Here is a 24,191-nt window from a genome sequence, read left to right on the forward strand (position 1 = left end):
AAGCACCGGGGTCTCCTTCTCTAATCCCTTTCAAAGCTCGAGTTCTGTTCTGCCAAGATGGGACATTGGAGTCTAACCACCAAACACTTCTATCTATATTCTGTTTATCAATAAATCATGTTCATTCTTTCTAATTCTCTCTCCTTACTGAACTATAATCTGTGCAAAAATAAAATCTTGATATGGTATAAATAAAAAAAAAGAAAATCTGAATAGTCACAACAGCTTATGGGGAAGCGGTCACACAGACAGTAATGGTGATGTAGTAGAAGAGCTGATTGATGACAGATCACTGTATGCCTTAATAATGGTGAAGGAACAAGATGTTTAGATCTTACTCTAGTATATCGCAGTTTATTATTTCTTCAGAATGGTAATTTAGGAGGGTTTCCACCAAAGGAAGTGATCATTTCCTCATAATCACTAACGTTAATATTAATGTGTTTTAACAAGAAGGAAGTTCATTCATTCATGGTGCTTTGAAAAGGGGGGCTAGGAGAAATCTAGAAGACTTCAGAAGACTTTGTATGCAAACAGCACATTTGGTGAAAATATAGATTACAGGACATATCCTGCTGCAGTACTTAGTATACCAACAGGAACTACATAATGACATATTTTCAAATCTAGAGGTATACATTCTTCATTATATGCATAAGTTGCTGCAATTTGAATGAGGGGAAGGACTGTTCAACACATAGGCAAACATTTGCAAAAAGCAATAGAAAAAGTGGAGGAGTGGCCACATGACTGGGGATTTAATTCCTGTTATATAATTATCACAGAAAAGCACAAAATCGATGCTCTAAAATTGCAACTATATGCTCAACCAATGGTTGAAGTGACTTAATGTAAATATGTTGGTCAGTGGTTAGCAGTGATGGGAATAACTGCGTTAAAAGTAACGATGTTACCAACGGTACTACTTTTTTCAGTAATTAGTAATCTAACTAATTATTATTTCTATTGTTACAATTCAGTTACCGTTACTACCAAGAAAATGCGATGCGGATGCGTTACTATTTGTCAACACACAGGAAGTTGAAGGTGTCTTCAGCTTACTGGGAGCTGGGGGGCAAACCAGCTCACAGATTGGCTGTCTCCAGGTTGGAAACAGGAGGAGTGATACACCTCCTGCTGTGAGGCCTGCAGGTATGGCTACCTCCACACTAAGGGTTTTCGTTTGAAAACGCATTCTTTTCTCTCCATTTTGGCCTCCTGTCCACACTAAGACGGCGTTTTCACTCATGGAAAACGCAGCGTTTTGAAAACGGTCTCCAAAATGGATACATTTGAAAACGGTGCTTTCGCGTCGCAGTGTGGACAGCGAAAACGAAGACTTTTTGAAAACGTTGACACATTTTAGTCATGTGATGCAGTCAAGTGACCAATTAAACTAAGATAGCGGAGGGCATTATACAGCAGTTGTTTTGTTTGCTCTCAATTTTAAAGATTAATTAAAGATTAAAATTAATCAATTAAAGATTAATATCAGTCAGTACATGCTCCAGATAGCTTTTCTTCAAATTCTTTAATTCTCATTCGCTTTTGCAACTTTGTACTTTTGTGTTACTTGCAACAACAACTCCACCTCATTTTTAGTCCATTTAAAAAACTCGGTGCTTTTCCTCGATATTTTGCCACGACGTTTCAAAGAGACGGAAAGTAAATAAGCAGCAGACAGAAATGAGGCAGGTCGAATTTTCTTGCGTTTCACGCATGCACAGTACTGGAACGTAAGCGTTTTCGGCCTTTTCAATGTGGATGCACAACTCTGTGAAAACGACTAAAAATGCTAGTGTGGACGCGGAGCGTTTTCAGACGAAAACGCAGTTTTCAAATCTATCCGGGCTAATGTGGACGTAGCCTATGAGGCCTGTGATGTTCTCCTTTATCTTATAGTGGACAGAAATTATTTTTTGGAGTGGCACAAATAATTTCTGTGGCATCTTATTTGATGCAGACATCTGATTGTTCTGTAAATACAGGGTGGGCCATTTACAGTGGAGCAAAAAAGTATTTAGTCAGCCACCGATTGTACAAGTTCCCCCACTTAAAATGATGACAGAGGTCAGTAATTTGCACCAGAGGTACACTTCAACTGTGAGAGACAGAATATGAAAAAAAAATCAATGAATTCACATGGTAGGATTTGTAAAGAATTTATTCGTAAATTAGGGTGGAAAATAAGTATTTGGTCACCTCAAACAAGGAAAATCTCTGGCTCTCACAGACCTGTAACGTCTTCTGTAAGAAGCTTTTCTGTCCCCCACTCGTTACCTGTATGAATGGCACCTGTTTGAACTCATCATCTGTATAAAAGACACCTGTCCACAGCCTCAAACAGTCAGACTCCAAACGCCGCCATGGCCAAGACCAAAGAGCTTTCGAAGGACACCAGGAAAAGTATTGTAGACCTGCACCAGACTGGGAAGAGTGAATCTACAATAGGCAAGCAGCTTGGTGTGAAAAAATCAACTGTGGGAGCAATCATCAGAAAATGGAAGACATACAAGACCACTGATAATCTCCCTCGATCTGGGGCTCCACGCAAGATCTCATCCCGTGGGGTCAAAATGATCATGAGAACGGTGAGCAAAGATCCCAGAACCACACGGGGGGACCTGGTGAATGACCTGCAGAGAGCTGGGACCAAAGTAACAAAGGTCACCATCAGTAACACACTACAACGGCAGGGAATCAAATCTCGCAGTGCCAGACGTGTTCCGCTGCTGAAGCCAGTGTCCAGGCCCGTCTGAAGTTTGCCAGAGAGCACATGGATGATACAGCAGAGGATTGGGAGAATGTCATGTGGTCAGATGAAACCAAAGTAGAACTTTTTGGTATAAACTCAACTCGTCGTGTTTGGAGGAAGAAGAATACTGAGTTGCATCCCAAGAACACCATACCTACTGTGAAGCATGGGGGTGGAAAGATCATGCTATGGGGCTGTTTTTCTGCCAAGGGGACAGGACGACTGATCCGTGTTAAGGACAGAATGAATGGGGCCATGTATCGTGAGATTTTGAGCCAAAACCTCCTTCCATCAGTGAGAACTTTGAAGATGAAACAAGGCTGGGTCTTCCAACATGACAATAATCCAAAACACACCGCCCGGGCAACAAAGGAGTGGCTCCGTAAGAAGCATTTGAAAGTCCTGGAGTGGCCTAGCCAGTCTCCAGACCTCAACCCCATAGAAAATCTGTGGCGGGAGTTGAAAGTCCGTGTTGCTCGGCGACAGCCCCAAAACATCACTGCTCTCGAGAAGATCTGCATGGAGGAATGGGCCAAAATACCAGCTACTGTGTGTGCAAACCTGGTAAAGACCTATAGTAAACGTTTGACCTCTGTTATTGCCAACAAAGGTTATGTTACAAAGTATTGAGTTGTATTTTTGTTATTGACCAAATACTTATTTTCCACCCTGATTTACGAATAAATTCTTTACAAATCCTACCATGTGGATTCATGGATTTTTTTTTTCACATTGTGTCTCTCACAGTTGAAGTGTACCTCTGGTGCAAATTACTGACCTCTGTCATCATTTTAGGTGGGGGAACTTGCACAATCGGTGGCTGACTAAATACTTTTTTGCCCCAATCCAACACAATGGGCAGCACATTGAACACATGTTATAAGTGGTCAGAAACTTGTAAATAACTCATGAAAGAATAAAGTTACGTTGAAACCAAGCACACCATTGTTTTTCTTGTGACATTACCAATAAGTGTGATGTGTCACATGGCCCTATTCCTATTGAAAAAACAAAAGTTGTATCCAAGATGGCCGACTTCTAAATGGCCACCATGGTCACCACCCATCTTGAGGAGTTTGCCCCCTCACATATACTAATGTGCCATAAACAGGACTTTAATATCACCAACCATTCCCATGTTATTACGGTGTATCCATATAAATGGCCCACCCTGTAGATTGAAATGGTTATATAAAAAAAATAGCCTTGGTTGCATTTTTAGGTAAATAGCTACAAATAATTTGTTGTTTGCAAAACTTGTGCACAGGTTTTTAAAATGTACAATTTATATTTGCATTTCAAAAATGATTTTGTAAACTTGTTACAGTAAAAATAACTGTTTCCTACTCTGATTTTATGTTTTTTGTCTCATTTTAGATCAATTGTGTTAATAAAATATGCCAAAATGAAAAACTGGTAAATTGCCTGCATTTGTATAGCACTTTTCTAGTCCTTAAGGACCCCAAAGCGCTTTACACTACATTCAGTCATTCACACACTGGCGATAGCAAGCTACATTGTAGCCACAGCTACCCTGGGGCACACTGACAGAGGCGAGGCTGCCGGACACTGGCGCCACCGGGCCCTCTGACCACCACCAGTAGGCAAACATGGGGTTAGTATCTTGCCCAAGGATATTTGGCATGCAGCCAGGAGGCAGCCTGTGATCGAACCACCGACCTTCTGATTAGTGGCTGACCTGCTCTGCCACCTGAGCTACAGCCACCCCCACGAAAAACTAACTGTAAATTCGGACATGTGAGGTTGTGCTGAAAAACATGATACCAAACAAGGCAAGATAAATAGTCTAAGGAGCTTACTGTAACAACCACAAACATGTTTAAAAAAATCATTTTTAAATGCAAATATAATGATGGATTGGATTTATATAGCGCTTTTCAAGACACCCAAAGCGCTTTACAATGCCACTATTCATTCACTCTCGCATTCACACACTGGTGGAGGCAAGCTACGGTTGTAGCCACAGCTGCCCTGGGGCAGACTGACAGATCGCACCATTGGCCCCTCTGGCCAACACCAGTAGGTGGTAGGGTAAAGTGTCTTGCCCAAGGACACAACGACCAGGTCGTTGTGATCGAACCGGCGACCTTCCGGTTACAGATGCGCTTTCAAACCCCCTGAGCCACGGTCGCCCCCATGTAGTGTAAAGCGCTTTGGGGTCAAAATGTCCATAGTATAAACTGTACATTTTGTACATTTTAAAAACCTATGCACAAGTTTTGCAAACAACAAATTATTTGTAGCTATTTACCTTAAAATGCAGCCAAGGCTATATTTTTTTTATATAACCATTTCAATCTATTTACAGAACAATCAGATGTCTGCATCAAATAAGATGCCACAGAAATTATTTGTGCCACTCCAAAAAATAATTTCTGTCCACTATAAGATAAAGGAGAACATCACAGGCCTCATTGTGAAACCTGGCCCCACCCTGTCATGATTGTGGGGTGGGGCAAGATTTCACAATGAGCTCACCCGAAACCCTGGCTGATTGTGACCCACACCTGTTTTCACACCTTGGCTCATGTGATTAGGTAAAGCAGTGGTTCCCAAACTTTTTTTGCCAGGCCCCCCTTTTTTTTTTACAAGAAAAATGCCGCCCCAGGCATGTGCAAGCACATGCACGTGCAAGCACATCCTTTAACCACACACACCCATATTTTGGTTTATTTCACACCTCAAACATTTAGTAAACAATTAACTAGATACAAGTAATCTGAAATAAATTACAGGTAGTAAGAAAATAAACTACTAACTCTTTTACGCTATGTCCATACCTACACGGGTATTTTTGAAAACGCAGCTGTTTCTATGTGTTTGGACCTTTTGTCCACATGTAAACGGCGTTTCAATCACCAAAAACTGAATGTGGCGTGGGTGTGGTCTCTGGCCAGCTGCAGAGGAGGGGTGACGCAGTGAGCTCCTGGGGCGGCGCAGGGGCGGGGTGAACAGGTGTGTTGGGATCTGACAGTGATTGTGTCTCTTTATATGTTGGCAGTGACAGTCGGAGGGGGAGGACGGACGTGACAGCAGAGAGAGAGAGCGGGAGTGTCTGTGTCCCTGTACAAACCCACAGTGTTTAATAAAAGTTCTGCTATTGTCAAAGTCGCTCCGGCTAGTGTTTCTTGGGTCCAAGGAGCCGCGGCGGAGCGCCCGTGTTCCGCCGCCCAGGCAACCGGCGGCGGCGTCACAGCGGAGGGACGGCGGCCCTGCGGGAACAGAGCAGGCAGCGGGGTGGAACCCCAGGAACCCGTTCCGGCCCCTGCTACCCGCCGGAACCCCGGTGGCCGCCGAGGTTGCCCCGGAGCCACGGGGAGCCGCACAGACGCCGGGGCCGGACTGTTGGAAGTGTGGGCGGCCGGGGGAACCTGTGCCGAGAATGTCCGCTCATGGAGGTGGGGCAGGTGTTCCGTGTTGCCGGTGCTCCAGCGGCCGCCCCCGGTCCAGGAGGGACGTACCGCGTGCCGGTAAGGTGTCAAGGGGATATTCGCCATGCTTTGATGGACACGGGCTGCACGCAGACTCTGGTCCACCAAAGTTTGGTTCGCCCCGGGGCATTGTTGGAGGCTGACTGGGTGGAGGTTAAATGTGTGCACGGGGATATTCACAAGTACCCGGTAGTGTCACTGTTGCTGAAATTCAGGGGCAAAACGCATAGAGTGAAGGCGGCGGTTAGCCCGCGCCTGTCGCATCCCCTTATTTTGGGTACGAATTGGTGGGGTTCCACAGCTTACTGGGGCAGTACGCGGGGATGCGATCGCGGTCTATAAATTTGTGTAACGTTTGCGCGGCGCTCAGCGGTGACGCGGGGTCGACCTGTTGTGCACCCCACGGAAGATTTTCCACTAGAGCAGTCTAGGGACGACACCCTACGCTCAGCCTATGACCAAGTGATGGATATTGATGGTCACTTGGTGCGCCCTGACGCTGCGCGAAAATACCCTCATTTCCAATTGCGGAACGATTGGCTTTATCGAGTGAGTCGCGACACTCACACTAATGAGATCCGCACACAGTTGTTGGTGCCGCAAAGCCGTCGGGAAACGATTTTCCAGGCGGCTCATTCGAACCCCATGGCAGGGCATTTGGGTGGTGAGAAAACTCTGGAGCGCATAATGGCCCGATTCTATTGGCCGGGCATTTGGGCCGACGTGCGCTGCTGGTGTGCGTCGTGCCCAGAATGCCAGCTGGTTAACCAGCCGGCCGTGCCAAAGGCGCCGTTGCGCCCATTACCACTGATGGAGATCCCGTTTGAGCGTATTGGCATGAATCTCATCGGGCCATTGCACCGGAGTGCACACGGCTATCGCTTTGTGCTGGTCCTGGTGGACTATGCAACGCGGTACCCAGAAGCAGTGCCGCTGCGCACCATTTCAGCGAAGAGCGTGGCGCAGGCACTGTTTCAGGTCATCTCCCGAGTCGGTATTCCGAAAGAAATACTGACTGACCAGGGCACGTCATTCATGTCACGCACATTGCGGGAACTGTACGAATTACTGGGTATTAAATCTATTCGGACCAGCGTCTACCACCCTCAGACTGATGGGCTGGTGGAGGGGCCGAATAAGACTTTAAAATCCATGATTCGTAAGTTCATTCGCGAAGATGAACGCAATTGGGATCGCTGGTTAGACCCTCTGTTGTTTGCAGTGCGGGAGGTGCCCCAGGCCTCCATGGGATTTTCTCCCTTCGAGCTGTTATACGGCAGGAAGCCACGGGGGGGGGGTGCTCGACCTGATTAAGGAAAACTGGGAGGAAGGTCCGAGCCCTGCGAAAAGTGAAATTCAGTACGTGCTGGACCTATGAGCAAAGCTGCACACACTGGGAGGCTCTCACGGGAGAATTTGCTCCAGGCCCAGCAGCGGGAGCAACGCCTGTACAACAGAGGGGCGGAACTTAGGCAATTTTCACCGGGAGATAAAGTGCTTGTGTTACTTCCTTCTTCCAGCTCTAAATTACTCGCCAAGTGGCAAGGACCCTTCGTGGTCACACGGCGAGTGGGGGACGTTGATTATGAAGTGGTACGGTCGGACAGGGGCGGAGCCACGCAGATTTATCACCTCAACCTCCTCAAAGCCTGGAGGGAGGCGGAGACCTCTTCTCTGGTGAGCTTGGTAAGAGGGAGAGATGAGTTGGGGCCGGAGGCGCCAAAATCTAGCATCCCCGCCTCCCTCCATTGTAGTGACCATCTCACACAGGCCCAGAGGGCGGATGTTGCTGCATTGCAACAGCGCTTTGCCAACGTGTTCTCCCCCTTGCCCGGCCGTACTTCTCTCATAGAGCACCATTTTGAGACGCAGCCTGGCGTGACGGTGCGTTCACGGCCCTACAGGCTGCCGGAACATACGAGGCAAATTGTTTTCCGGGAATTGAAGGAAATGCTGAGGTTGGGAGTAATAGAAGAATCACACAGTGCTTTGTGTAGCCCCATCGTTCTTGTGGTGAAGAAGGATGGGTCTATACGGTTCTGTGTCGATTATCGCAGAGTGAATGAGGTGTCACGTTTTGATGCTTATCCCATGCCCCGGGTCGACGAGCTCCTGGACCAGTTGGGCACCGCTCGCTTTTTCACGACACTGGATTTAACCAAGGGCTACTGGCAGATTCCCTTGTCTGCAGAGTCCCGGGAAAAGATGGCCTTCTCCACTCCGTATGGGTTGTACCAATTCGTTACACTTCCGTTCGGCTTGTTCGGAGCCCCTGCCACTTTTCAGCGCCTCATGGACCGGGTGCTGCGGCCCCATGCTGCCTATGCTGCCGCCTATCTAGACGACGTCATCATTTACAGTGACCATGGGCGGAGCATGTGCGGCGTGTGGCCGAGGTGCTGGAGTCCCTGAGGCAGGCGAGGCTCACGGCCAACCCGAAGAAGTGTGCGGTTGGACGGAGGGAGGTCCCTTCGCTACTACCTCCTGGGCCGCCCGTTCACCCTCTGCTCAGACCATGCCCCGCTGCAGTGGCTCCACCGCATGAAGGATGCCAACGCCCGGATCACTCGGTGGTATCTGGCCCTGCAGCCCTTTAAGTTCAAGGTGATCCATAGGCCGGGCGCGCAGATGGTCGTGGCCGATTTCCTCTCCCGCTCGCGGGGGGGGGGGGGGGGAGTAGGTTTGGCTGGATGAGCCCCGGCCTCAGTCGGGCGGTGGGGATGTGTGGCGTGGGTGTGGTCTCTCGCCAGCTGCAGAGGAGGGGTGACGCAGTGAGCTCCCGGGGCGGCGCAGGGACGGGGTGAACAGGTGTGCTGGGATCTGACAGTGATTGTGTCTCTTTATATGTTGGCAGTGACAGTCGGAGGGGGAGGACGGACGTGACAGCAGAGAGAGAGAGCGGGAGTGTCTGTGTCCCTGTACAAACCCACAGTGTTTAATAAAAGTTCTGCTATCGTCAAAGTCGCTCCGGCTAGTGTTTCTTGGGTCCAACATTACACTGAGATTTTTAAAAATTCCTTTTTTGCGTTTACGTGTGGACGAGGAATACAGACTTGGTCACGCAACGTCAAAGGTATGTGCCTTTTTTCACGTCACACTGTGCGCCACGTTATTGTTTACATGAGATGAATTGCAGAATGATAGATATTCAGATTAACAGTATTTTGTCTCTATCTGCAGGTTTACACGCTTACATACACATGCAGTTACTGTCCCTCCATTTAGAAAGGCAGAGGCGTCACGGTGTAATTATTTTACAAGTAGTTTTTTTCCTGTGTAATAATATTCAACATTGCTATCAATACATTTTTCAAAAAATGCCTCTCTGTGTAAAATGGGTTTAAAAACATAAACAGCTGTGGGATACTGTCTGTCTCTGATTTGAACCGGGGGAACAAATCGTGGCAGGATCAGCCTGATATTATTTGTATCCCACTGTAACTTTACTGTATAAAGAGCTAATATCTCCAAAATGTCAGGAGTAGTTAGTCATTACAAGAAGTGTTTGTGAACTAAAAATCAAGAATGTGGGATACTGTTTGTCTGTGATTTGAAGAGCCCAGCGCTGCTCCCGACAAAGGGAAAGCCAATTCTGCAGGGGAGACCTACCTCGGCACTTGTGCAGGTGAAACCAAAGGGAAGACATGCTTCACCATATTTTCTAGTCTTTGGCTTAGAATGAAGTTGGTTTGGAAACATATTCAGCAATGCTTCATCTCCTGCTTTGTGTTTGTGTTGGCGCCCCGTCAAAAACCTGTCCGATAAATAGTTTTATCTGGATAAATAGTTTTTTAAGGAGAAATGTTTATGTAAAACAATCAATCACTGGTATCTATCTGGTATCTGTTATGAGGTCATCAGTGCATCATAGCTCTATTGTGTATGGAGCAGCAGCAAAAACAACATTACAACAAGTTGGCAGGTAACAATATAGAGCATTGCGGTTGTGCAGCTGCCATGACCTGTATGCACATTCACCATGCAAGTCCCAATTGCTGAAGAAAAAACATGCTCCAGCACGTTTAGACAAGCCTGTAAAATACTGGGAAAATATAGTCTGGTCAGATGAGACCACAACTGAACTCTTTGGGATGTTTGGAGGTCAGGAGGCACTTCATGTTGCCCAAAAACACAAATAGTAAAGTCTTGAGGTGGGAACATCGTGCTGTGGAGCTGTTTTTTTCAGCATATGGCACAGGTGCGCTTCATATAACTGAAGGAAGTATTAACAGAAAAATATACCAAGATGTTCATGATAAAAATCTGCTGCCATATACCAGGGTGATGAAGAGGAAGTGAGGGTGGACGTTTCAGCAGGACAAAGATTCTAAAAGAAAGCCATGAAACTCTCAAATCTACACCTGAGCAATGCATGTGACCATACAAGAGGCGTCTTGAAGCTGTCATCACCAACAAAGACATTTCCATGAGTATACAATAAATTTCAGTAAGTGTGTCATTTCTCATTATTACACTAAATTTCTGGACATTTATGGTTTGTTTTCTTTGTATGTGCAGATTGGATGGGTTGTTTCCAACATGATGTTGAGCTCACAGTATCGCGACTATTAAATTATAAATTTTTTCCTGGTTTTTGTTGGCTTAGAGGAAACTCACTCTCCTCAGGCTAAAGTTAGCTAGCATTAACTTAGATGCTAATATAAAGGTAGCAGCTAGCAGACTAACCTTCCTTCATAATGTAGCAAAAAGCCAGATGAGCTTCTGTGTTTGTCTTTACAGGGAGTACAGAATTATTAGGCAAGTTGCATTTTTGAGGAATAATTTTATTATTGAACAACAACCATGTTCTCAATGAACCCAAAAAAGTCATTAATATCAAAGCTGAATGTTTTTGGAAGTAGTTTTTAGTTTGTTTTTAGTTTTAGCTATTTTAGGGGGATATCTGTGTGTGCAGGTGACTATTACTGTGCATAATTATTAGGCAACTTAACAAAAAACAAATATATACCCATTTCAATCATTTATTTTTACCAGTGAAACCAATATAACATCTCCACATTCACAAATATACATTTCTGACATTCAAAAACAAAACAAAAACAAATCAGCGACCAATATAGCCACCTTTCTTTGCAAGGACACTCAAAAGCCTGCCATCCATGGATTCTGTCAGTGTTTTGATCTGTTCACCATCAACATTGCGTGCAGCAGCAACCACAGCCTCCCAGACACTGTTCAGAGAGGTGTACTGTTTTCCCTCCTTGTAAATCTCACATTTGATGATGGACCACAGGTTCTCAATGGGGTTCAGATCAGGTGAACAAGGAGGCCATGTCATTAGTTTTTCTTCTTTTATACCCTTTCTTGCCAGCCACGCTGTGGAGTACTTGGACACGTGTGATGGAGCATTGTCCTGCATGAAAATCATGTTTTTCTTGAAGGATGCAGACTTCTTCCTGTACCACTGCTTGAAGAAGGTGTCTTCCAGAAACTGGCAGTAGGACTGGGAGTTGAGCTTGACTCCATCCTCAACCCGAAAAGGCCCCACAAGCTCATCTTTGATGATACCAGCCCAAACCAGTACTCCACCTCCACCTTGCTGGCGTCTGAGTCGGACTGGAGCTCTCTGCCCTTTACCAATCCAGCCACGGGCCCATCCATCTGGCCCATCAAGACTCACTCTCATTTCATCAGTCCATAAAACCTTAGAAAAACCAGTCTTGAGATATTTCTTGGCCCAGTCTTGACGTTTCAGCTTGTGTGTCTTGTTCAGTGGTGGTCGTCTTTCAGCCTTTCTTACCTTGGCCATGTCTCTGAGTATTGCACACCTTGTGCTTTTGGGCACTCCAGTGATGTTGCAACTCTGAAATATGGCCAAACTGGTGGCAAGTGGCATCTTGGCAGCTGCACGCTTGACTTTTCTCAGTTCATGGGCAGTTATTTTGCGCCTTGGTTTTTCCACACGCTTCTTGCGACCCTGTTGACTATTTTGAATGAAACGCTTGATTGTTCGATGATCACGCTTCAGAAGCTTTGCAATTTTGAGACTGCTGCATCCCTCTGCAAGATATCTCACTATTTTTGACTTTTCTGAGCCTGTCAAGTCCTTCTTTTGACCCATTTTGCCTCACGGACATAGAGGACTCTGGGATTTCAGATCACTTCCCGGTTTTGTTTAATAGTCAATCGCCCACTTCATTGATGCTTTCCTTGACTCTCCCCTCTCTGATGCTAACTGTAATGGGGTTTTATCAGCGGATGAGCTTGCTAACCTCTTTTATACTACATGCGCTGACATCCTTAACTCTGTGGCACCTCTGAGGATTAAACGTGCCAAATCCTCACAACCCTGGCTAAATGATACTACTCGCACCCTTAGGCGTGAATGTCGTCGTGCTGAAAGAAAATGGAGGAAAGACAAACTCCACGTCTCTCTGGACATCCTCCATAATTGTCTATCTAAGTATCAAAAGTCTGTTAAAGCTGCCAAATCTGCCTTTTTGTCTAGCATTATTATGACTAATAGCCACAACCCCCGAGCACTTTTTAATACTTTTAATTCTGTGATAAACCCTTGCACTACCACTTATAGGGATGCTTCCCCTGCTCTTTGTGATAAATTCTTAAAGTATTTCTCTGATAAAATCTCAGCTCTAAGGGCTTCTCATCCATCTCATCCATCATCAGTTTTAGACCCAGTTCCAGCTTCTGAATGCTTGACTGTCTTTCAACAGTTTGAACCAGTGTCTTATTCTGCTTTAAAAGATATAATTGATCATCTCAAAATCTCTGGTTCCCTGCATGATATTCTTCCTTCTCGTTTCTTTAAGGAAGCTTTACATATTATTGGTCCTTGTATCTTATCTCTGCTGAATGCATCATTGTCATCAGGTTGTGTACCGTCTGTCTTTAAGCATGCTGTTGTGCAACCTATTATGAAAAAGAAAAATCTTGACCTAATTGGTCTCACCAACTACAGGCCGATCTCCAAACTCCCTTTTATTTCCAAAATATTGGAAAAGGTAGTTCTAAAACAACTACAGGCCTTTTTAGATGCAAATGGTATTAATGAAAAGTTTCAGTCTGGTTTTAAACCTTGCCACAGCACAGAGACAGCCTTACTTAGAGTTTTTAATGATCTTCTTTTAACTGTTGACTCTGGATATTCTGTGGTCTTAGTTTTACTTGACTTGTCTGCTGCTTTTGACACGGTTAACCACAACATTCTTCTATCAAGACTGGAACATGTTGTTGGTCTCAAAGGTACGGTTTTATCTTGGTTTAAATCCTATCTCTCAGAGAGGTCGTTCTTTGTTGCTATGGGGCAACACTCCTCGGCTTCTGCCCCTATTTATTGTGGTGTGCCTCAAGGGTCCGTGCTCGGTCCTGCTCTTTTCTCTTTGTGCATGTTGCCCTTGGGATTAATTTTTAGTAAATACAACATCTCCTTTCACTGCTATGCCGATGATATCCAGATTTATTTACCTTTGAAATCCGATGTGACTGCTTCTTTGCAACCTCTGTTCAACTGTTTGCATGAAGTTAAAATTTGGTTATCACATAATTTTCTTACATTGAACGAGAATAAGACCGAAATCATAGTCTTTGGTAGTCACACTCCGCTAGACCAGTTAGCTGATGCCTTAGGCCCTCTTGCTAGCCATCTTTCGTCCACTGTAAGAAACCTCGGAGTGTTCCTTGATGGCTCTTTTAAACTTGAAAAACAGGTGTCCACTGTGGTAAAAAACAGCTTTTACCAGTTGCGTCAGATTTCCAAAGCAAAGCCGTTCCTTCCTTTAAAGGACCTTGAAAAGCTTATCCATGCATTTATTACATCCAGATTGGACTACTGTAACTCCCTCTACTCGGGCCTCCAACACTCCTCTCTTTGCCGGCTCCAGTTAATTCAAAATGCAGCTGCGCGTCTTTTAACAGGTACGAGAATTCATGAACACATAACTCCAATTTTAGCCAAATTTTATTGGCTCCCTGTTAAATATCGTATAGATTTTAAAATTCTTTTGTTCACTTTTAATATTTTGAATAATTTAGCGCCCAGCTATCTTTCTGATTTACTCCATTCATACAATCCCAACAGAGCACTTAGATCGTCCAACCACAGGCTCCTAGCACAACCTAGGACTCGAATGAAATCAAGAGGCGACCGGGCCTTTGCATCCGTGGCACCCAGACTCTGGAATAACCTCCCCGTTCATATTCGCACTACTGAGTCTATCCAGTCTTTTAAATTACATCTTAAAACGTATTTTTTTACTTTGGCTTTTGATTCTGTCTAGTTGGCTGTTTTAGCTTGTTGCGTTGTTACCTATTGTTTGTTGTCCTCTTTTATTGTTTGTTTTAACTGTCTCATGTTTTTATTGACTGTAAAGCACTATGGTCAACACTGTTGTTTTAATATGTGCTATATAAATAAATTTTGATTTGATTTGATTTGATTTTGCCAAAGGAAAGGACGTTGCCTAATAATTATGCACACCTGATATAGGGTGTTGATGTCATTAGACCACACCCCTTCTCATTACAGAGATGCACATCACCTAATATGCTTAATTGGTAGTAGGCTTTCAAGCCTATACAGCTTGGAGTAAGACAACATGCATGAAGAGGATGATGTGGACAAAATACTCATTTGCCTAATAATTCTGCACTCCCTGTATATGCATTTGTGTGGAGCCTGTGTTGCGGGTTAGTGTGAGAACAAATGATCTTTAAAAGGTGGAAAATTTCCAACTTTTACTTTCACTTTCTTCTGAGCTCCTGTTCAGTGACATACCTTTCTGCAAACACCTGGTTATCAACTCACATTCAAGGCAGCAGGTATTTTACAGTCACTGATTAACCTGTTTGAGGAAACTTGAGCACTTGGAGAAAAGTCCATGTACACAGACAGATAACCCACAAACTCCCCTCAGGAATGTCCAGACCCTAACTCCAAGAATCAGGGCCTTCGTTCTGAGGAAACCTGCTGAGGGGCCCTGACAGCATTACTAACTTAAATTCTGAGCTGGCATGGAAAACGTTCAGTAATACAAAAGAAAACAGACCACTGACCCCAAAAGTGTTTGCTATTTGAGTCAAAAAGCAGTGTGCCATTTCTGTAAACTGCTACTTGGAAAAACAAAATGCTCAGTCACGGTTTCCCTGCTAACTCAACAAAGCCACAACCTACTTTTATTCCATGCATCTATACATTATAATCTGCTGACTAAAAGATGTAACATGCACTAAAGTATGTCAGCGATAACGCAATAATTGAAGTTTGATGTAAAGGAGATGAAGAAAAAGCTCAGAGTTCCTGATGTTGATTCCTCTCAGTTATTACCCAGAACATCAACACTGGATAATTCTGCACAACGGTATCAGTCAATATCTGCAAATGGGATCTTCTGCATGGCTAAAATTAAAGAAATGTTCAGCTAATAGAAAAAAATAAGCTGTTAATCTGCAGGTATGCCAAGCCCTCCTTGTATCCAGGTGATTTGATCAGCAGATAAATACAAACCTTTGTGCTGATGAGAGAAGTTGTGATTTATGACCTATTTTTTCATTTTTTTTTTTTTTTTTTAAACGCTGCATATAACTGCAGATTAATTTTTGTTTGTGGTATTTTATTACCAGTATCTGTTGCACACCAAAAGCTAGTCTATTCTATTTAGCTTTTTGTGAGAAATTATGGAGCCCTCAAGGTTCATCCAAATACCAGGTGCAGTGGAAAACTGTAAGCAGGTGTGCTGTGTCCAACCCCAGAACATTGCGGAAAATGCAAAGGAACACAATGATCACTTTTCCCTCCAATAGACTGAGGGCTTTCTTGTGGTTCCAAAGACACTTGGAGAATGGGAGGCAGAGCCTTCAGGAAAACAAAAAAAACTGTGACAGGGATACATTTTGTTTAACACCCTAACTCAAGATTTAAGCTGCTTAGCAGTTTGGGTTGCATTTTTAGTTTTACTACTTTACATCCTATTTGTTTGGCATTATTTTGCTGAAATAAGCCGAACTTCATGTCCCACCAAACCTCGCTATATATATCCATTGAATATGATAGAAACCGGCATGGCTCAGTAGCGAAAACTGAACCGTAGACTACAGATGCTGATGCTGGAGGTCTCATTGTGGCCACAGTTCTTCATTATGTGCACAGACCTGTTTGTGCACATGGACAGACTCGTCCTTCCACTCGACCTTGAACCTTCTTAAATGAGCTCCAGAGACACCGGGAGTCTTTCTGGATCGGGTCTTTAATTGGAATTTGAACTTTTATTGTTGGATGCAGAGACGTCCATGCTCTCTGATGACTTTCAGGGCTGTTTCTGAGTTCTGGGCTTGAGGAGAGGAACCTAAAAGCACCAACATTCAGCATTAGTTTGCAGCCTCGTGGGCAGAGACTTTAGTCATGACTGAAACTTTTAATAATCTAGGAAAATCCTGAAAATCCTTCCTCGATGATGAATCGCCCACATATTCCTTCCCAAACAACTTTAAAGCCAAAACCAAATCAAACATTGATTTACTTATGGGGAGGCTCTGGTTAATTTTGATGAGTCATATGATTATAATTCATATCAAATATCAAAGTGTGTGTGAATCATGACTTGACATAAGCTCTCAATCCGCCGTGCACCTTCAAACCGCCACAGTAGGTGGATTTACTGAGCCTCGCTGTCTTTGTGGCAGCCTGACCTGGTTACTGCTCTGACTTCCAGGAACAACTCAGTGTTTTCTCCTGACACAGAAGCTACTCAGCTTTGTCTTCTGCTTTTTTTCCTTTTCTTCTACTCTTCTCCTGCAGTGCCGGCGCGCTGACATTTTTGATAAACTGGGTCGATTTATGAAACCCATCTAGTCAAGGGTTCTTTGGCTGCCTCGATCAAGGGCACAACCTAGTTTTATCTGACCGCACATCTGAACATCAAAACCCAGGTTTTACCCCATGAAAGTGCCCATCTTCTCAGGAAGGAAGTGACATCATCATCATTACCACTGTGGGATCAGCTGACTCAGCAGGAAAAAAGAGACAGAGAGGAGGATAAGGGGAGCACAGAGGAGGGAAGGATATAGGTGGAAATTGAGGAGAAAAGGAGAAATAGGAAAGCCCACGATGATGAAAAGGAAGGAAGGTTTGGAGGAGAGTGAAGTAAACAAAAATGTTTTTAAAATGAGGAGAAATAAAAGTTAAGAGGAAAAAGGTGGAGTTATTGGAAAAAAAACTAGGCTGGAAAACCTAAAAAGGAAAAAAGTAAGGGGGGGGGGGGGGCAGAGTGTGATGGTGAGGAGACAGTGGAGTAAAGGGGGAAAGGGGGAGAAAGAAAAGAATGCAGTAGCGAGGAGAAAAGGGGAGGAGCCATTGGCTGGGAGACTCCTTGGAAATTTGCAGTGTGACTCAGTGATGTTTTGAAATTGAGGGAGGTGACGAGAGCGAGGGGGTAGAGAGGGGGGAGGAAGATGATGGGGAGGAGATATAAATACAGCAGGGGCGAGTGAACCCGCCACAGTCAAAGATGCCTCTTCTGCTCATCAGACTCTCTGCTGTCGTGCTCCTCGTCAGCCTCGTCTCCGCCCAGCAGCGCCTCACCTGCCCCCAGGACATCCACACGGGGCTGATGAGGGACCTGTGGAAGCACACCAGGCTGCTGATCAATAGGCTGCCGGTAAGTTCAATAACTGCTTAATACTGCTTTAGAGTTAAGCTCCCACCAGTCATTCAGTGCATCATCAGTCTGATCAGCTACAGCTACTCAGTATTTCAGTTTGTAACACTTTTACTGATTTGTTTGCTGATCAATATCAATTTTCATTTACTGATGAGTCTGCAGATGAAGCCAATCTTGATACATTTTTAACATCAAGACATTAGTTAAGATTATTTATGGTTAATTACAGTTATTGATTAGTACTTAATTTCATTTCAGTAACAGGATCGATGTTCTATCGATCAATATGTGAATTTATTATCAATAAAGACTGCAGCATGAATTTGCCCAGCAAATCAGTTTAGCTGAATTAATGATCAGTAATCAGTACTGGGGTGGCTGTAGCTCAGGCGGTAGAGCAGGTCATCTACTGATTGGAAGGTTGGTGGTTTGATTCCTGGCTTCCCCTAGTCTGCATGCCAAATATCCTTGGGCAAGATATTAACCCCAAAATGCTCTCCGATGCATCCATCAGAGTATGAATGTGTGTGAATGTTACTTAGAAAGCACTTAGAACAATGTGCTTGTGTGAATGGGTGAATGTACAAGTTGTGTAAAGCGCTTTGAGTGCTCAGAAGAGTAGAAAAGCGCTATATAAGAACCAGTCCATTTACCATAATTCTTTTAAAATTACTTATTTTAAAATATTGATTGTCTGTTTCATACTAATTGGCTTTTATTAACGTCAGAATTGCAATATATTGATTAGTCTCTCAGTCATAACGTTACACTTTTTAAAGTCAAAGTAAACTTTATTGTCATCTCTGCTATATACATTACAGTATATAGCAGAGATGAGACAACGAGGCTCCAGTTCCATTCAGTGCAAAAGAACAACAATAAATATAGTTAAGAGTCGGAATAAGAATAAATATAATGACTGGGGTAAGGGGAGTATAAACACTTTGAGGGGTCAATAACATTCTAAAATTTACAATTTATAATCACAATTTCTATTCAATCAAATCATAAATGCAAATTATTGATTAGCAAACATTCATTTAACATGCATGCATCATCAATAACTTCTAAATTTTGGCATTTTGTGAGGTTTTGTGCTATCAACCAAACATGGGGACCAACAATGGGGGTGAGTTTTCAAAGTAAAAGTCTGTCACTGAGTGATATGCTTTGTTAAAAAAAATAAATCTGATCTTATTCACAGAGGACTGTGAGCACTGATATGAGTAGGAGTAGTATGAGTCGTCAATCGTATGAGTAAAAACGAAGCTCCTTGTTTCCACAAAGTGAAAGTCTGAAAAGCTGCCGTTTTTAAACCAGATCAAAGACATGAAATCACATCTGAAAGAAACGGGAGCTCGCACTGATAATGCTTTAAATGTTTAAGGCACTACTTTGACTCACTGACAAGGCTTTTAATAACTTATAACACATACTTGAAACAAGCTTGGGTGTTTTGGTTTTGCGTGTTTAAAGCTTTTATGCTTTATTTTGAAAGAAGAAAATGTGTCATGTAAATTAAAAATAAACTACCAAAACCTTTTGTTATGTAATAATGAATTTCACACTTTCACTTACAGACAGAAAACCATTTCTCCCGGAGGTTCAGACTTCTGCCCAACTTCTGTGTCAAATGTCAGGAGGTCAGTAGTTTCAACTCGTCTACAGCTGAGAATGTGATGTTTTCTGAATGGAGTTTGGTGCTGTAGACCTGGTAGCGGTTTTTTTCTGAGGTTTCACCTTTCAGGCATCATGGTGTCCGCCTGGTTTACCTCAACCACAGCCTCCACTCCCCTCTGTAATACTTCACCAGTCCTGAGCTGAGTGTTGCTTGTTATGTTCACACAGAAACAATAACGTCTGCGCTCCACCTGCTCTGTCTCTCTCTCTCTCTCACACACACACACACACACACACACACACACACACACACACACACACACACACACACTTCTCGCAGGTGACATTCCTGTTCAGTTGAGCATTTTCTTCGACAGAATTAGTGACGTATTCTTACCCCACAGAGTTTCATGAGTGAGCTTCCACATACAGATGTGGGGGAAAGTCACGGTGCAGCATGTGGTTATATGGAATTTTGTGAGGTGGACAGAAAGGCCGTGATGTTGCTGAAACTCTGAAAAATCACATGAAGTGAAAATTCAGTGTTTATGTGAAATAAAAACTGGGTTACAGCTTCAGTGAAGCAGAAGATGAGATCTTCGAGTGCAGCTGAATGTGTACAAATGTAAAAGTTTCAGTCATCCTGTAACGTCTTCACCTCTCTGTCACGGGTGTATGACGATGGTTTGGTACCTGATGATGCACAGTGTGTCATTGTGCTGCTCTTGTCTCCTCAGCACGCGATTGGCTGGCTGGAGATCAGAGAGCTGATCAATATCTACCAGAGGAGCGTGTTCAGCAGCGAGGTGATCCAGAAGCTCCTCCACCCACATTACAACGACCTGATGTACGGACTGCAGCACACACTGCGGCACTGCGTGAGTACACAACAGTAACACACATACAAGCGCAATGTGGTCCTGTAACACACAAAAAATGACCACTTTATTCCGTGTGCTTCTTGTTCAGGTTTCCTCCTCTGAATCTTCAAAATATTCCAAGATCATGAAGAAGCTGGAGAAAAGAATTAACAAGGTAAAAATGTACACACCCTACAGCCCCACCAGTACTACTGCTGTTACCACTACAACTACTGTCTTTTCTAATCCTTCATAGTAACCTTGCTTTGAAGTATTGTGCTGCTTCTGCTGCAACTAGCAGCAGCATACTCATAAATGTATTTATATCACTTGAGATATTCACTAACTGAACCGGATGTGCCCGATTGTCTGCAGAGGAGGAATGGCGAAGGAGATGAGGGAGACGATGGAGCACTGAAGGCCATCAGAGAGTTCACCTACATCCTCAGGTGGATCAATGAGCTGACACACCACCACATGCCGTAGAGCTGCTTCATCATCATCGTCATCAGTATTTGTATTATTACAACCACCCCAACCTCCACCATCATCAGCATCATCACTGAGGATTATTTTTTGAGGATCACTTTATGTAGCAAAGAGCTTGTTATTAATGTTTTTATTTATTCTTTTAAACTGAAGTTTTGGATGTATTTGATTTTCTGGCACAAGCGCGCCAGAAAATCAAATACAAGTACGACTGAGAAGAACCAGCAACTCGGCTCTGAGTTTTCTTTTTGACCCGACGCACTGATGGACTGAAGTGATGGACTAAGGTTTGTGTAAGTGGATCTTCTTTAACAGAAGAACGTCCAGCAGAACCTCAAATATGCTTTACAAATGTTTGAAAATTTTGATTTTTAAAACAAGGAAAATGAGGTAAAACTAGTAAAAATATAAGCTGTGTTGCTGGGAGCCTCTTAAAAGATTGTGAATAATTTAAAGTATTGAGAATATTTTACATGTGTGATGAAACATTATGTACAATATAAGTTATTTTGGATAATTTATTGTATTTGAGGACCTACTGAAGAATCTGAAGGATTAAAAATACTTGAAGCTTTATTATATCAACCTGACAGAAGAATAAAATAGAATATTTTTATATTTTAACTTTATGTATATGAATTTGTTATATTTTTAGAGAAATAAACTAGTTTTTATCTTAATCACTGGTGACTAGTCTGTTTCTCAGAGTTCCTGAGAGTTCACAGAGCTTTATCTCCCTCTGCTGGCCTGGATTTGAAACAACAACAGTCTGCAGAGCCTGGGAGTGAAGACTGTTCTCCTTTGTTGACATTCATAGAAAAATTGCTCCTTATGAATGATTTCAGCCTAAAATTCGAGAAAAACATTATGAATTATCTGAGAGATGAGCTTATACTGGGGCGACCGTGGTTCAGGGTGTTGGGAAGCTCATCTTGTAACCTCAAGGTTGCCGGTTCGATCCCCAGCTCTGTCTATCTTGGCCGTTGTGTCCTTGGGCAAGAACTTCACCTACCGCCTATTGGTGATGGCCAGAGGGGTCGATGGCACGATCAGGGCAGCTGTGGCTACAACTGTACCACAATGCACAGAGTGCTACTGCTCAGCTTCTCGCTCAGTGTCTTCGGTTTGCTGCAAAAATTGGTGCACAGAAGACGTATCCTGAATCAACGGCCTGTGTTTGTTGTCAGCGTTTAGCTAACACTAAAGCAGGACACCTCAGAGCTGCACCACCAAGGAGGAAGCAACTACACGAACTTCAACCCCGAACTCAAACCCCTAAAATCACTGAACACACATCATGATTCTCCAACTGAGAGAAATCAGGAAGGTAACAAAGTCCAGAGGAAGTGGATGTCACAGCAATAACCAGACAGGAAGCGAATCGACTGTGCACAGACACAGGTGAAAATAATGAGGGCGAGCCAATCATAAAGGAGGGGAACCAATCAAACACCTGGAGGAAGACAAGAAAACATGGAAGGAAAGAAGAGGGTTAATTAGAAAGGTTAACTGCCCCACTAATGTTTTTACACCCTCTCCTGTAAGCACAAAGCTGGCACAAATATCTCTCAAATGATTATTTTAAAGAGTTTAAACAAACTCAAAGTCCACTCACTGGGAGATCAGTGGCTGGCTGTAGCTCAGGATCTGCTGATCGGAAGGTTGGTGGTTCGATCCCTGGCTCCCCCAGTCTGCATGCCAAATATCCTTGGGCAAGATACTACGCCCAAGTTGCTCTCCGATGCGTTCATGGGAGTATGAATGTGTGTGAATCAGAGATGGGCAGTAAGGCGTTACTTGTAACGCGTTACTGTAATCTGATTACTTTTTTCAAGTAACTAGTAAAGTAAGGGATTACTATTGCAAAAACGGTAATTAGATTACCGTTACTTTCCCCGTAGGAACACTGCGTTACTGCGTTACTAAAACCGTGATTTTTTTGCGAGAATGTCTCATGACAGTGACATAAGCGAGTGCGATGTTCGTGACAACAGCTGTGTGCAGATCAACAATGGATAACATATCGAGTGCGGGAGAGAGTATGAGCGTGCAGCGTTTAAAGCGTGGAAGTACTGACCTTTGAGTTTGATTCCATAAAAAGTGACAAAAACATTAGTGTCCGCTGTGCGTGGGAAGAAAACTTCTTTTTACAGCGAAAAAAAACCCCTAAACAAGTACCGAGTGCGCAATGATGTAATGGGAAATTCACAGAGAAACTCGCGGATTCTTCAACTGACCGCAGCACACCTGCACCAGGGTAAACCTCCGCCTACCCGAGTCCTGCTTTACAGGTGAAAATAGAGCAACAGGACCTCTAGTTTTTGATTTTATTTATTTTCTGCTGTGTTTTACTTGCATCTATTTCAATCAGGTTCAAGATGGCGCTGGAGTGACGGCAGCCTTTCCAAGTAGCTCTGCAACACCGCACCTTTTTGTTAACTTTAACTTTTTAGACTAGGCTTTTCAAACTTTTTTTCACCTTCCTCTACTTATACCTCTTAGATATAGCGATACAAGATGGATAATGCACTTTTTAAAACTTCTGGAACCAGTTCCTTCATGTATTCGAGAGCGGAGCTGCTGGCACTAAAAACAAAGGGACAGACCGGCATGCGACACAACATCCCGGCCGAGCTAAAGAGGAGCTACAGAGGCTGCAAAGCTGGAGCGAGGAGAGCGGATCACCGGAGGCGATTCAAACCATCAATCCCGACAGTGATCATGGGCAACGTGAATTCGTTACAGAATAAGATTGATGAACTGTGCGCTCTGAACAACCACAGACTATACCGTGAGTGCAGCTTGTTTATCTTCACGGAGACGTGGCTAACCGAGCTAACGCCGCAGGCTAACGTAGACCTATGCGGTTTCACACCCGTGAGAGCCGATAGGGACACGCAGGCCAGCGGAAAAAGCAGAGGTGGGGGACTCATTGTCTACGTTAACAACAGATACTGTAACCCTGGACACGTCTCCGTTAAAGTTTCGGTATGCCGTCCGGACCTGGAGCTGCTAGCTGTTAGCTTGCGGCCATATTATCTACCTCGGGAGTTCAGTCATGTGATCTGTGTGTGTGTTTACATCCCTCCGAGGGCCGACGCAACAGCTGCCTGTGAGAAAATACACACAGTCACAGCAAGACTTCAGACACAAAACCCCGAGGCTTTCATTATTATATCTGGAGACTTTAACCATGCCACACTGGACTCTACTCTGGCTGCTTTTCACCAGTTTGTGAATTGTCCCACAAGAAGCAACAGGACAATTGACCTACTGTATGCTAATGTGAGAGATGCATACAGAGCCACCCCCCTCCCCCCACTAGGGAAGTCAGACCACAACCTGGTTTACCTACAGCCACAATACACACCCCTCGTCC

General features: G+C 43.9%; 1 protein-coding gene across 1 annotated transcript; it reads left to right on the forward strand.

The window, feature by feature from the left end:
- Positions 1-17,690: 17,690 nt before the first annotated feature.
- Positions 17,691-21,374, forward strand: LOC146555424 (uncharacterized). Its single transcript, XM_085252025.1, has 5 exons — positions 17,691-17,840; positions 19,424-19,486; positions 20,201-20,341; positions 20,433-20,498; positions 20,699-21,374. The coding sequence occupies exons 1-5, from the start codon at positions 17,691-17,693 to the stop codon at positions 20,807-20,809; spliced, it is 531 nt and encodes a 176-aa protein (XP_085108151.1). The 3' UTR covers positions 20,810-21,374.
- The last annotated feature ends 2,817 nt before the right edge of the window (positions 21,375-24,191 follow it).

Source organism: Mchenga conophoros, linkage group LG17 (assembly GCF_057382185.1).
Source record: "Mchenga conophoros isolate Kocher_MC1m ecotype Shallow Benthic linkage group LG17, M_conophoros_male_GT1.1, whole genome shotgun sequence".
In the NCBI taxonomy this organism is placed as follows: Eukaryota; Metazoa; Chordata; class Actinopteri; order Cichliformes; family Cichlidae; genus Mchenga; species Mchenga conophoros.

Bases quoted from the DNA above. Each gene is read 5' to 3' on its own strand.
- LOC146555424 (XM_085252025.1), top strand. From the start codon at position 17,691: ATGCCTCTTCTGCTCATCAGACTCTCTGCTGTCGTGCTCCTCGTCAGC. The intron at 17,841-19,423 runs GTAAGTTCAATA...TTTCACTTACAG, and splicing joins TGCTGATCAATAGGCTGCCG to ACAGAAAACCATTTCTCCCG. The intron at 20,342-20,432 runs GTGAGTACACAA...CTTCTTGTTCAG, and splicing joins AGCACACACTGCGGCACTGC to GTTTCCTCCTCTGAATCTTC.